We start from the raw sequence: 14093 nt of genomic DNA, 5'->3' as shown, positions 1-14093 counted from the left end.
AGGTTTGTAAGAGAGAGAACAAGAGGGAGAAATGAGTTCAGCATGATGAAAGCAAGGAGTGGGGGATGGGAAAGGAAATCAGTCTGGTTGAGGCAAGCAAAAGCCAAGGCATCTGGGGGCTTGTTAGACAAGTTGCAGGGATGGACTTTAATCTCGAAGTAACTGAAACTACTACAAAAACTTCAAAGTAGAAGTGACACAATCAGGATTTTACATTTTAGAAGCGCACTCTTGCTTTGTTGTGGAAAATAAAGTGGAGAAGATCAGGCTGAAAGACAAGATCAGTTAAGATGTATTTGTGGTACAACACACACGAGGCTCAGCCAAGGTACTGCTAGCAGGGGAGGAGGGATGGATTCAAGGCATATTCAGGAAGCAGAATGAACAAAGGTCATGGGGAATGAGGGAGAGTAAGCCAAGTATGGGCACATCTTGTCTGTCTGACTATGCTTCACTTTATCATGCTTCACAAATAATGCATGTTTGTTTTTGTATTTTAATAATGAAAGGTTTGTGGCAATCCTGCATTGAGCAAGTCTATCAGCACTGTTTTTCCAACAGCATGTGCCCAGCCATGCAGCTGTCACATTTTGGTAATTCTCACAATATTTTAAACTTTTTCATTACTATTATTTCTGTTATGGTGACTGTGATCAGTGACTTTTTTTTTTTTTTTGAGACGGAGTTTCTCTCTTGTTGCCCAGGCTGGAGTGTAGCGGTGCAATCTTGACTCACTGCAACCTCCGCCTCCCAGGTTCAAGCGATTTTCCTCCCACAGCCTCCTGAGCAGCTGGGATTACAGGCATGTGCCACCACACCCGGCTTTTTTATTTTTAGTAGAGTTATTTTAGTAGGGTTTTGCCATGTTGGCCAGGCTGGTGTTGAACTCCTAACCTCAGGTGATACACCCGCCTCGGCCTCCCGAAGTGCTGGGATTACAGGCATGAGCCACTGCGCCCAGTGATCTTTGATGTTATTATTGAAACTGTTTTGGGGTGTCACAAAGCGCATATAAGATGGCAAACATAATCGATAAATGTGGTACACATGTATTCTGACTGCCCTGCCGCTGAATGGCAGCTCTCTCTCTTTCAATCCTCAGGCCTCCCTATTCCCTGAGACACAAAATATTGAAATTAGGTCAATTAATAACCCTACAATGATCTCTGAGTGTTCAAATGAAAGGAGTCAGTTGTCTCACACTTTAAATCAAAAGCTAGAAATGATTAAGCTTAGTGAGGAAGTCGTGTAGAAAATCAAGACAGGCTGAAAGGCAGGGCAACTAAAACAAACAGCAGAATGCAAAGAAAAAATTCTTGAAGAAAATTACAAATGCTATTCCAGTGAACACATGAATGATAATGTGTTACTGCTCCCTATTGGCCTTACTGCTGATAGGGAGAAAGTTTGAGTGGTCTGCATAGATCAAACCAGCTACAACATTCCCTTAAACCAAAGCTTAACCCAGAACAAGGCCCTAACTTTCTTCAATTCTATGAAGGCTGAGAGAGGTGAGGAAGCTGCAGAAGATGTGTGAAGCTAGCAGTGAGTAGTTCATGAGGTTTAAGCAAAGAAGCCATCTCCATAACATAAAAGTGGAAGGTGAAGCAGCAAGTGCTGATGGAGAAACTGCAGGAAGTTATCCAGAAGATCCAGCTATCGCTGATGAGGGTGGCCACACAAAACAACAGATTTTCAGTGTAGATGAAACAGCCTGCTGTTGGAAGATATCATCTAGGACTTTCACAGCTAAAGAGAAGTCAATGTCTGGTTCCAAAGCTTCAAAGGACAGGCTAACCCTGTTGTTAAGGGCCAGTGCAGCTGGTGACTTGAAGTTGAAGCCAGTGCTCATTTATCATTCCAAAAATCCTAGGGCCCTTAAGAATCACGCTGAATCTGCTCTGGAGCAACAAAGTCTAAAAGAAAGCGCATCTGTTTATGGGATGGTTTACTGAATATTTTAAGCCCACTGTTGAGACCTACTGGTCAGAAGATTCCTTTCAAAACATGACTGCTCACTGACAGTACACGTAGTCACCCAAGGGTGCTGATGGAGATGTACAAGATTAATGTTGTTTTCATGTCTATGAACACAACAACATCCATTCTGTAGCCCATGGATCAAAGAGTTGTTTTTCAACTCTTATGTGAGAAATAGTTCGTAAGGCAATAGCTACCATATATAGTGATTCCTCTGACAGATCTGGGCAGAGTAAACTGAAAACCTTATGAAAATAATTTGCCATTCTAGATGCCATTAAGAATATTTGTGATTCATGGGAGGAGGTCAAAATATCAACATTAACAGGAGTTTGGAAGAAGCTGATTCCAATGCTCATGTATAACTTTGAGGACTTTAAGACTTCAATGGAGAAAGTCACTGCAGATGTGGTGGAAACAGAACTAGAATTAGAAGTGGAGCCTGCAGATGTGACTGAATTACTACCATCTTGTGCTAAACTTGAAGGGATGAGGAGTTACTTCTTATGGATGAGCAAAGAAAGTGGTTTCTTGAGATAGCTCTACTCCTGGTGAAATGACAACAAAGGATTTAGAATATTACACAAATTTAGTTAATAAAGTAGCATCAGGGTCTGAGAGGATTGCCTCCAATTTTGAAAGAAGTTCTACTGTGGGTAAAATGCTATCAAACAGCAGCACATAAATCTTCTATGAAAGGATGACTCAATCAATGCAGTAAACTTAAACTTCATTACTATCTTATTTTAAGAAATTGTCATAGCCACCCAACCTTCAGCAACCACCAACCCTGGTCAATCAGTAGTCATCAACCTCAAGGCAAGACCTTCCACCAGCAAAAAAGACTTATGACTCACTGAAGGCTCAAATAATTGTTAGCATTTTTTAGCAGTAGAGCATTTTGAAATTAAGATACGTATATTGTTTAGACATAATGCTACTGCACACTTAATAGACTACAGCATAGTATAAATGTAATTTTTATATGTACTGGGAAACCAAAAAATTTGTGTGACTTGCTTTGTTGTGGTTGTCTGGAACTGAACCCACAATATCTCCAAGGTATGCTTGTGTGGTATCTAGGTATATGTATTCTTACTTTTTCTTTTTTTTTTTTTTTTTTTTGAGATGAAGTCTCGCTCTGTTACCCAGGCTGGAGTGTAATGGCACGATCTCAGCGGACTGCAATCTCCACCTCCCGGGTTCAAGTGATTCTCCTGCCTCAGCCTCCTGAGTAGCTGGGCTTACAGACGCGTGCCACCACGCCTGACTAATTTTTTGTATTTGTAGTAGAAACGGGGTTTCACCACGTTAGCTGGACTGGTCTCGAACTCCTGACCTCAGGTAATCTGCCCACCGTGGCCTCCCAAAATGCTGGGATTATAGGCATGAGCCACTGCGCCTGGCCGTATTCTTACTTTTGAATCAGAAACAAACAAAAAAACCCACCCTCAACTGGGAGAAAATAGCACTGCAGAAATCTGAAAGTTAGCTCGTCTAAAAATTATTTTCTACAGTTGACAGCACAGACTTTCTAAAGTTGAGATCTCAAATAAGAGAAGGATGACAATCTGCTTTTCAAATGACTTAACTAATTTTTACATATAAATCCATATATTAAAATTTTAAAGCAGGAAGATGTATTTGGAAATCTATTATCAATGGGAAAATCCTCTCTTCTTTTGTGATGCATATATGCACTGCCAGTGTATTATCAACAATGAGAAAATTCTCACTGCTCTCATTTAAGAAGTTGGTAAATTAACCTAAGTTTATGATGAACCAAATTTTACCAGCTCATATAAACAAACCCAAGCGCGCGTGCACACACACACAGCCTGCACACACACACACACACAGCCTGGCCCATTCTTCTCATCCAAAAGGCCAGGAATAAAAATGAACAAGATACGGATTTTCATCTAAGCTAGGTTTTTACTCTTTTAGTGAGAGTGAATATGCTAGTAATTTTGCCTCTTCTATGAGACATATGCTTTATTAAGAGAAAGAGAAGGAAAGTGTTATTAGACCATGAAACATTTTTCCTTCTCTCTTGGTTAGTGTCTACATTTACCATACCTTAGCCATGAGTGTTGTTCCAAATCCACCCTGATAGTTATTAGCCGAGGGAACACCGTCCATCACTCCAGGCACAGGATTGTAAGTGTCACTTGACCAACACCGTCCTGAGCTCATGTTTAGGATTTTAGCCAATAGTTTTGGGTCAAGCCCTAACCTGTCAAAGGTCAAAGAAAAGAAGTGTTAAGTGTCAAAATGTACAAGTCGTGCGTGACTTATTTATGTATGGGGATGCTCCATCTTCTCTCTCCATTTATTATATGTCTTCTAAAATCTAAGCAGATTGATATGAGAGTGACCAATCCAATTTTGAATTATAGGGTACTAAACACTACTGGTTAAATAACATTTTTGAGCCAGGACCATTTTGCATTTAGAGAAAACCTATGTTATCCTATTATTAAGAAAAACTAATATATAATTGCATAAAAGTACTATTGCTTTATCACACTCATGGGTTTTCTAATCTTTGGACATTACTACATTTATGTGTCACATAAGAACCTTAAACCAATATGATAATTTAAATTCTACATTCTTTACCCACAAATGATATATTTCAGAAAGAAATATTGACAGATAAACGATGCATCATGGGAGTCTGTGTGAATGCATTTATATGTATGTTTATTCCTTTAGTTTTTATGAGAATAAATGCAAGAGATGAGCCAGGAGCTGTAAACGAGCTTAAGAAAAGTTATTATAAAAGAAGACTTTTTTTGCTGCAAACTTTTCCTTACTTATTAAATCTTTATTAGACAATCTTGCTTATGAAGCAAGTCTGCACAGAGTTGTGACATATGCTATCTATTCAGAGACATGCATTATAGTTCTGGGTCAACTGCTGATAAGGTTACTGATCCTGATAAAACAAAGCTTGCCCAAGCGGAAACATCATTTGTTCTATCACTGGGCTGATGGCAGAAACGGCTGTTCAGTATGGACCCTAGAAAAAATAGAATCAAAATGCTCCATTACTTGGATTCTAAAGATATAATGCAGTTTGGGAAGCACAATTTTGCTAAGTATCATTGAATCAAGTTTCAAATAAAACTTTATACCTAGCACTTTATTTGGTTTCTTTTATACACAGAGCCATTATGAAACAATTGTCATAAAAGCTTTCCGCTTTTTCTTAAAACCAACCTCTTCCAGAAAATAAAAACACTGAAAAGAGACACTTATGTAAATGTTAAACAAACTATGCATCTTGGCATGCTTAGATTGTTTGTGTGTCTAAAACACGTCTGTTTATTTCAAAATCTGAATATCATGGCCAATAAAACATTTTTTTCAGATGCTAGAGCAGGGGGCTGAGGCTAACAGCCAAAAATATGTATGGTATTACCACATAATACAACTGTTATGTAATCAGGCTTTCAAGGGGTAGCTGTGGTTCCCAGACTGCTATGTGGCATATCAAGTATCTGAATTCATATGGTGGCCCATGTTATAGTGATGGGTTTTACTAAGGATTATAACAGATACAGAAACTCAGTCTAAATCGGCTATCATTCATTCTGTTCAACTGTAGATTGCCAGAGGGAAACCCAACAGTTTCATTCATTCTTTTATAAAGATCCAAGTTCACTCCATGTATAGTTTGCTACTGATGCTTGCTTTCTCCTTTTAAATAAGATTAGGCTATCAGTATGCTATTGTAGTATATCACTTAGGAAAAGATAAAGCCAGTGTGCTTAGTGAGTAATTGTGAAAAGTAAAACCACAAATTAACAATTAGTTAATTCGTTATACCTGGAAAGTACAAATGTTCAAGAATGCATACATCTAATATGCTCCATAAGGAGAAAATACTTTTAAAGACTCCAAAACGTCGCTTTCTCCCTCCACTTGAAATACAATTTCAGGGCTTCCTAATTCAGATCTTTTAAGATGGTTCATCACATTTAAAGCAGCAGAATTCCTCCCTTCTTTCTAATCTACCAGGTTACACTCAGTAGTAGCTCACAAGAGCTTTTACAGCTAAGGAAATTCTCTTCTATAATATTCAACAAAATGGTGAGCAAAGCTAATTATCCTAACTTTGTAAAACCCTACATTTTTCTTGAATGTTCAAGGAAGAGTACTGGTACTGATTGATGGAAACCCTTTGTGGTGAACACATTACAATTTAGAAGCATCCTGAGGGGCACACACAAAAAAATCAGGCGGCAGTTTTTCATTCTCACTTTTCAAATCTGATGCTTCCCCACCGTGCTGATTCCCTTCAGGAGATAGTTACTCCCTCTCCACTTCCCTCCCCCTGCCCCCACCCATAGCAAAGTGTATCATTAAAAACAGCAAGTTAGAAGTGTTTTGCATTTCATCTTTCTGAGGATTCTTTCTCTGGCACATACATAACTGACAGTTAAAATTAGACATGATATTAAAATCAGTTACTGAAGTCCTCTGTTTTCCACTGTGCCCAAGGCTTGTAATGGTCTGAAACCAGCTAGAATACACAGTAATTGTCATTCAGAGTCTATCCTAGAACGTCATGCTTCACTGGAGAAGACTGAGTTTCCATTCGAAATCAACAAATTAATCCAAGACAGGTATCTGAAAGGGCAAGTTTAATAGGAAGCAGCTACTGGGCTCTCAACCATGATAAAATGTTATTGCTGTTTCCCTGTAAATTGGCTGGGAACATATGATACTTTCTGCATAAGAGCCCCACTGCTGTTCAGAAGATATACAGCTCAAGCCATCAAAAGAATGACAGTCTGTCAGTCCCCATAATAACTTGCCACTGGATGTGGTTCGAGAGTGCATGCGTGCATGCATGTGGCTTTACAATTGCTGGAATGTTCTCTGATATAAACAGAATGAATTCATTGCTCTGACTGCATATATAATGCATCTCAAATAAACGTCACTGTGTCAAATCTACTCACCTCTAAAACATAAGAATTTTAAATGAGGTTTTGGAATAAGTAAAAATAATGCATAAACTGTAAAAAAATTTTAAAAATTAAACATTTGCCTTCAATGTAACCAAGACTTTAAGGGCCAAAAAAGTTTGTTTATATTATCTGTGAGTAATCTATACTGTCTGGTTTTACGAAAGAATGAAACAAATTATGTCACTAAACTGGGATGTTTATATATCACAGGAACATATCTGGAAATGAAACATCTAAGACCATGTCAGTTTTAATTAATCACTTATCCATCAATGTTTACTGAGATCTACTATACCCAAGTGCTACACGTAGTGCAGCCAAGGAGACAGTAAGAAGGAAGCTAAGAGGAGGCTGTGCCAGTCTGCCAGGAGGGCTGAGTTAAGACCCACCTGGATAACTTTTACTTTTGGCAAGAGACTCACTCACTCACTCCCCTACCTCCTCCCTCCTCTCCTTATTTATCTGACAAATCTTCACTGGGTGCCTAATACCTGCCAGGTATATTCTTAAGATATGGCAATGAGTAAACAAACCATTCCCCTTCATGGAGCTTCTAGATGGGAAGACAGGTAATAAACAGACAAATAAATATGTAATGCCAGCTAGTGAGACATGTTAGGAAGAAAAAGATTAAAGTACAATTTAATTTCAAACAATAACCACCTCACCACAACCACAAATATCATTACCACATATCAACACCTACTATGTGCCAGAAATTGTTTTACGTGGGTTAACTCACTTAATCTTCACAACAACCCAGTGGATAGATGTAATTATTTTTGTCATTTTATAAACGAAAAAAGCTTAATTATGTGGGACAGCTTGGATGCAGACCTACATGCATGCCCAAACACATGCTATTGTATTGGCTAGTAGTTAACTATTAAGTAGGTGGTGAACTTAATACGTATTGGTATACGTAGGTAGTAAACCAATACGTATTGGCTAGTTGTTGATAAAATATGATGGCATTTTATCAGTTTATTAAGAAATCTGTATGATAAGTGAATGATTTGGGTTGACATAGTCTTAGATGTTTCATTTCCAGATCTGTTCCTGTGATACAAACATCCCAGTTTAGTGACATAATTTGTTTTGTTCTTACGTAAAACCAGACAGTATAGAGACATACAAAGAACAAACTTTCTGGCCGTTTACAAATTACAAACCTTTGCCATCTGTTATATTTATTAGGGTACACAACTAAGGCTCCAGTCATCACATAAATGCAAAAGCAACATCTTCTAAGGGCAGTATGCAAGAAACTATTAATAAAACCACACTGGAGGGAAAGTTCTCATCTTGAACAGCTTTCCAGAAGTTCAGCTGCTTCAAGCTTCTTTTGGTGGAAGACAATACAGTGGGTGCTGGAGAAGCCTGGGCCTGGTTGGTAATGCAAATAACTTGTTATACTACCAATATATATATATTTTAAATCAATTTCCAGTGGAGCTGGTAATTTAAAACAACAAAACATTATCAATGTTGTCTCTATGTGATACACAGGAACAAAACCTCTCTAATACAAGTAGGGTACTTTCAGGGCCATAAAACTATGATTCTAATGCCTATGTAGGAATGCAATTAGAAAGCAGAAAGGTCTAATAAAAAAGGAATCTCAAAATATATTGTATACCATATTTTGTACTTTTTTTTTTTTTTTTTTACAACATTTAAAAACTTTGCTAACATCCATAAAGACTCATTGTAAAAGAGCATAGGGTCAATAAGAATTTTAAACTGTAAGATTTTATTCTTCATTATTTTTAAAAAAGTGTTCCAGAAAAACCACTGATTTATGAGAATAAAATTAATCAGAGATGATCACTTCACAGGAATGGGTGACTCAATTTGTAAATGTTGACATTAATGCTCTGAAAAATTTCACTTCAGAGTGGACAGAATATAAATGTCCACTCAAACGGCTAAACCGTTTTGATGCTATACTACTTTGTGGGAATTTACTACTTGAGAATTTATGCTTGCTGATGCCAATTTTCTCTTTCACCTTGCAGAGCTCAATAAATCGTGGCTGCTCTCTATACTCTATTAGAGAAAAATCCTGTCACTTTAAACCATGTCTGTAAACCATGGAGAAAAGACAATAGCAGAAGCATTCATTTTTAGGGCCTTTAAACCACTGAGAATCTTTGTAAGATAAAGTGGTAAAATCCTCATGTTATGAAAATAAGCAATTCATTGGTATAATCTGAAACACGAGAAACTTTTACATTATTTTTAACAGTTAAGTACAACTAGTGAGTTTCTGCCTTGTGTTCAGACTTTTAAAATATATTTTATGTTATATATATCAGTATATATGTAGAGTTTTAGAAAAATGAAACATTTAAAAGTTTCATATTTCTAAATAATAATTTTGTCATAGTTGATCAGAGCCAAAAATAAGGGAAACTCTGTTAATTGCTTCTGCTCTCTTACATGTCTTTTTTTTTTAAATCACTTTTCATTTTCTCCTTGAAAACGAACCCACTACAAGTGAGTGGGCAAAGAGGGAAAGTTGTAGTACAGTATAGCCTAAGTTCATCCAGCATTTTACTTTATATAATCATTTATATCCAGAAAATAAAAATAAAATTCTAAACATACATATGCATACCAATCCTGCTGTCAACACCAATTGTATATGTAATTTATGTTCCAGAAATGTACATTTTCCTCTTCCATGAAATTAGTCTAGAGAATGAACATGAAAACAAGTTGCTAGTAACCAGTTTTTCAATTATAAGTGACCCATATCCTAAAACTGGCCACAATACAAACATAACACTCTGAAAAGGTGCCTATATACTACCACTTTTATTAAGGCTCTGTACAGACATGCTTTACCGTCTTATGGACATTCAATTTTAAAATGTAAATGGTACACGATATTGATAAACCAATTAGTGCTGATGCAAAGCAAATTCCTCTTTTATCTCAATTACAACATGACAACTTAATAGGTCAAGATAGTTAAACATCTGAGACAAGGGCAATTCAATAAAATAACAGCATCTTGATATGGTAATTAAGAGGAAATGTGAATCCGTTACTGTGTTTTCAAAAATATCTCAAGTATGTTGGCTCTTTTTATTACTTTTATTAAAAGCTGTGCTAGGAAACACTATTCTGTTTTGTGATATATTTGGTAAGCAGTTTTGGGGAATGTGATGAAAGCAACTGAGTAAAGCATCCTGCTCATTAAGCATTTTCTAAAGTAAGCAATGTATATTTATTATTTTCATGAAATATAAAACATTCAAAAAATTAATTAGGTGATTAATCATATGTAGCATTACTAACCCAAAAGATTAAAGGCTAAAATTAAGACATTAACCTTAAGCATTTAAAAGATGATCATACATAGGAAAAACAGAATTCCTGAATCACTTTAAGTATGCCATTTTAATAGAAAGATACATACTAATGCAAAGTAACTAAACGACAGGCAAAATAAAATGAAAGAGTTATACATATGAACTGCAGCTTTGTGAATGCTATCCAGTTTTTAGCCTGAGAATGAACCACTAAGAACACTTTTAGGGCAGATTTGGGGGACCATATTTTTAAAAGGTACATAAACTAGTCACATGGTAGCATACCACTTGAATTCACTACACACTAAAACCATGTCTTATACAAATTTGTCCCGACATTGCCAAAGTATGTTTAAATTTTATAGTAAAAATGTTTCTTGCATTTCAACATAATAGAAGAAATGGGGCTCCCATATAAAAAGGATAATATAACTTCAAATGCACAGGCAATACATTTTATGGCTATGGCAAAAAGTATTCATGCTCTCCTGGGTCCTATTGCTTGTCCAATAAGCAAAGTCTGTTCAAGTTGAATAATGAAGTACTTTCAAAATGTTCTTGGATCAACTCATTTATCTCTCATGAACATCATTTTTTAACATCAGAAAATCAAATAGGAAAGCCTATAAAAATGTTAGTATAAAAATGTACTATTCAAACCTGATTCCAAGATTCATAGTTTCAGCAGTTCCGATCATACTAATAGCTAACAGCATGTTGTTGCAGATCTTTGCCGCCTGAAAATAAATTGAGTACATATTAAATATCTGTATTTTCAAGCTATAACTCACAGGATGTTTTTCCTTGCCCAATTCCAGGGGCTACGTTCTAAAAGAAGTAACATTCAACTGTTGATTTTCTCGAGTGGGGAAGAGAACATGATGCAGCCTGGCTCCCTCTGAACCTCATGCTATCCCAGAGCAGACTTGCAGGTCTCCTCCACTAGGTAATACATTTGCCTATGTGAAAATTTATTTTTCACATCGCTACTACGGGCTCAGCACTATAGGGTACAACTGCTCTTTACAGGATGTAACTTACAGTCTAATTGGGAAATGGGAGTAATATGCTATATGAAAAGGCAACAAAACAAGTGGTGAATTGTAAGGTAGAAGCTATAAGAGATAGGAGGAGGAGTTCAGAGCAACACGATCACTGAAGGCAGGAAGAGAGAGGAAGTGGAACCTGAAATCATCCTTTAGGAGGCCAAGGCAGGATTTAAACAGGCAAGAAAGGGAAAGAAGGAGATCCGGGGAGAAGGGTAAATATATAAGGATTAAATATTTTACATGGGATGTTGCTGGGGAACAGTAAGAAAATTGATTAATATGCCTATGTTTTAAGGAATAGTGAGAAATTTGATAGTTACGACTGGGGCAAGAACATGTCAGCTATGAAAGCTAGGGTGTAGAGTTAAAATTTGACACGGTAGGAAATTGGGATCTATTCAGAGTTTCAGAATGGGGAAGCACTATGATGATACAAGCATCTTGATGGAGTTGGTCTGGGTTATGGTGTTGGACTGAGGGGTAAATTTGGCATTCAGGGACTTATTAGGCCCCCTGAGCAGTAAACTAGGTGTGAGACACTGAAAGAAAGGGTTGGACCAGGTCCTGTGTTGAATGGAAATGAAGGTCAACAATGAGAGTAATTTGAATTAATAGAGCTTGGAGACTGTGTAAGAATATGGAGACAATAAATATATATAAGATAATACCAAGTCTAGAGTGAGATAGAGTCCTAGTGACTAGGATAAAAGCATTAAGAGGAGGAGTGACAGTGTGTGTGTGTGTGTGTGTGTGTGTGTGTGTGTATTGGGAGGGGGAGGGAAACAACTAGCTTGATTTCAGTGTTCAGTATTGTTTAATCGTCTCTGTCAATCACCTCATATTTCTAAATTAAAGTTACTTTTCAAGAAAAAGTTTGAAGTCCATGAGTTATTGCTGCCTGATTGTACTACAAATAGAGCTATGGCAAGTACAGTTGACCCTTGAATGATGAGGGGGTTAGGGGTGCCAACCCCCGGTTGCAGTCAAAAACCTATGTATAACTTTTGACTCTCCAAAAACTTAAGTACTAATAGCCCACTGTTGACTGGAAGCCTCGTCAATAACACAAACAGTTGATTAACACATATTTTTACATGTATTATATATTGTATTCTTACGGTAAAGTAAGCTAGAGAAAAAATGTTACTGAGAGAATCATGAAGAAGATAAAAATATATTTATTATTCATTAAGTGGAAGTGGATCATCATAAAGGTCTTCAATCCCATCATCTTAATAATGAGTAGGCTGAGGAGGAAGAGGAGGTGTTGGCTCTTTGCTGTCTCAGGGGTGACAGAGGCAGAAGAGGTGGAGGTGGTAGAAGGGGAGGCAGGAGGGGCCGGCACACTCCGGATAACTTTATGGAAATTGTAATTTCTATCAGACTTTTCTGCTGTTTCATTTCTCTAAAAACGTTTTTGTATGGTACCAATCTGTCTTCCACTGTTTGCTTTATTTTCAGTGTCTGTATCATAGAAAGGTCCATGTTGTAAAAGAAGTTGAAAGGAGTCTTGAATAATAAGAACCATTCTGCCTTACTGTCTAATGTCCATTTGTTTCCTGGCACTGCTTTCAGTACATCATCTTCCTCCTCATCTGGCACTGTTCAGAAGCACTCATCTCCATCAAGTCTCTTCTGTTAATTACTCTGGTGTGGTGTCTATTAGCTCTTGAATTTCTCCAAGATCCGTATCTTGAAAGCTTTCATACACTCCCCACCTTTTCTGCCATATGCACAGTCGCTTTAGTGATTTCCTTGATTGGCCCTGCCATAAATCCGGTGAAGTCCAGTACAACATCTGGACACTTTTTTCCAGCAGGAATTTACTGTTAGGGACTTGATGGCTTTCAAGGTGTTTTCTACAATAACAATGGCATCTTCAGTGGTGTAATCGTTCCAGATTTTCATGATGTTCTATCAGGGTTTTCTTCCACAGTGACAATCCTTCCCATAGAGTACCATGTGTAATAAGCCTTAAAGGTCCTTATGATCCCCTAATCTAGAGGCTGAATTAGGGGTGTTGTGTTTAGGGGCAAGTTGGCCCCTTGGATGCCCTTCAGTGTTGAACTCATATTATTCTGGGTGGCCAGGGGTACTGTCCAATATCAAAATAGCTTTAAAAGTCAGTCCTTTACTGGTAAGATATTTCCTGACTCCAGAGACAAAACCATTGATGGAAACAATCCAGAAACAGGGTTCTCACTGTCCAGGCCTTCTTGCTGTACAACCAAAAGACAGGCAGCTGGTATTTATCTTTTTACTCAAAGCCTCAGGAGTTAGCAACTTTATAGATAAGGGCAGTCCTGATTACCAACCCAACTGCATTTGTACAAAACAGGAGAGTCAGCCTATCCTTTCCTGCCTTAAATCCTGGTGCTTGCTTCTCTTCCCAATAAATGTCCTTTGAGCATCCTTTTTATTTCCCCCCATCATAGGGCACTTCTGTCTGGATTAAAAACTCATTCAGGCAGATATCCTTTCTCTTCAATTATTTTTCTTTTTTTTTTTTTTTTGAGATGGAGTCTCGCTCTGCCGCCCAGGCTGGAGTGCAGTGGCCGGATCTCAGCTCACTGCAAGCTCCGCCTCCCAGGTTTACGCCATTCTCCTGCCTCAGCCTCCCGAGTAGCTGGGACCACAGGCGCCCGCCACCTTGCCCGGCTAGTTTTTTGTATTTTTTAGTAGAGACGGGGTTTCACCGTGTTAGCCAGGATGGTCTCGATCTCCTGACCTCGTGATCCGCCCGTCTCGGCCTCCCAAAGTGC

At 37.7% G+C, this 14093-nt stretch overlaps 1 protein-coding gene and 1 long non-coding RNA gene across 3 annotated transcripts in view; one reads left to right on the top strand and one right to left on the bottom strand.

The window, feature by feature from the left end:
* HIBADH (3-hydroxyisobutyrate dehydrogenase) overlaps positions 1-14093 on the bottom strand; it is a 141525-nt gene that overhangs the window by 1610 nt on the left and 125822 nt on the right. For both annotated transcript variants that reach the window (XM_077996983.1, XM_002803344.4), the window contains 2 exons: positions 10943-11019; positions 4060-4216 (listed from right to left, as the gene is read on the bottom strand). In XM_077996983.1, coding sequence (XP_077853109.1) covers positions 4060-4216; positions 10943-11019 — 234 coding nt within the window. The remainder of the gene's footprint in view (positions 1-4059; positions 4217-10942; positions 11020-14093) is intronic.
* On the top strand, positions 8160-11347 carry LOC144339880 (uncharacterized). Its single transcript, XR_013415426.1, has 2 exons — positions 8160-8351; positions 11101-11347. It is a non-coding gene; the product is annotated as an uncharacterized LOC144339880 (long non-coding RNA).

Source organism: Macaca mulatta, chromosome 3 (genome assembly GCF_049350105.2).
Source record: "Macaca mulatta isolate MMU2019108-1 chromosome 3, T2T-MMU8v2.0, whole genome shotgun sequence".
Taxonomy (NCBI): Eukaryota; Metazoa; Chordata; class Mammalia; order Primates; family Cercopithecidae; genus Macaca; species Macaca mulatta.
Note: the sequence above shows the minus strand (reverse complement) of the source record. Positions and strands in the feature narration are given on the sequence as shown.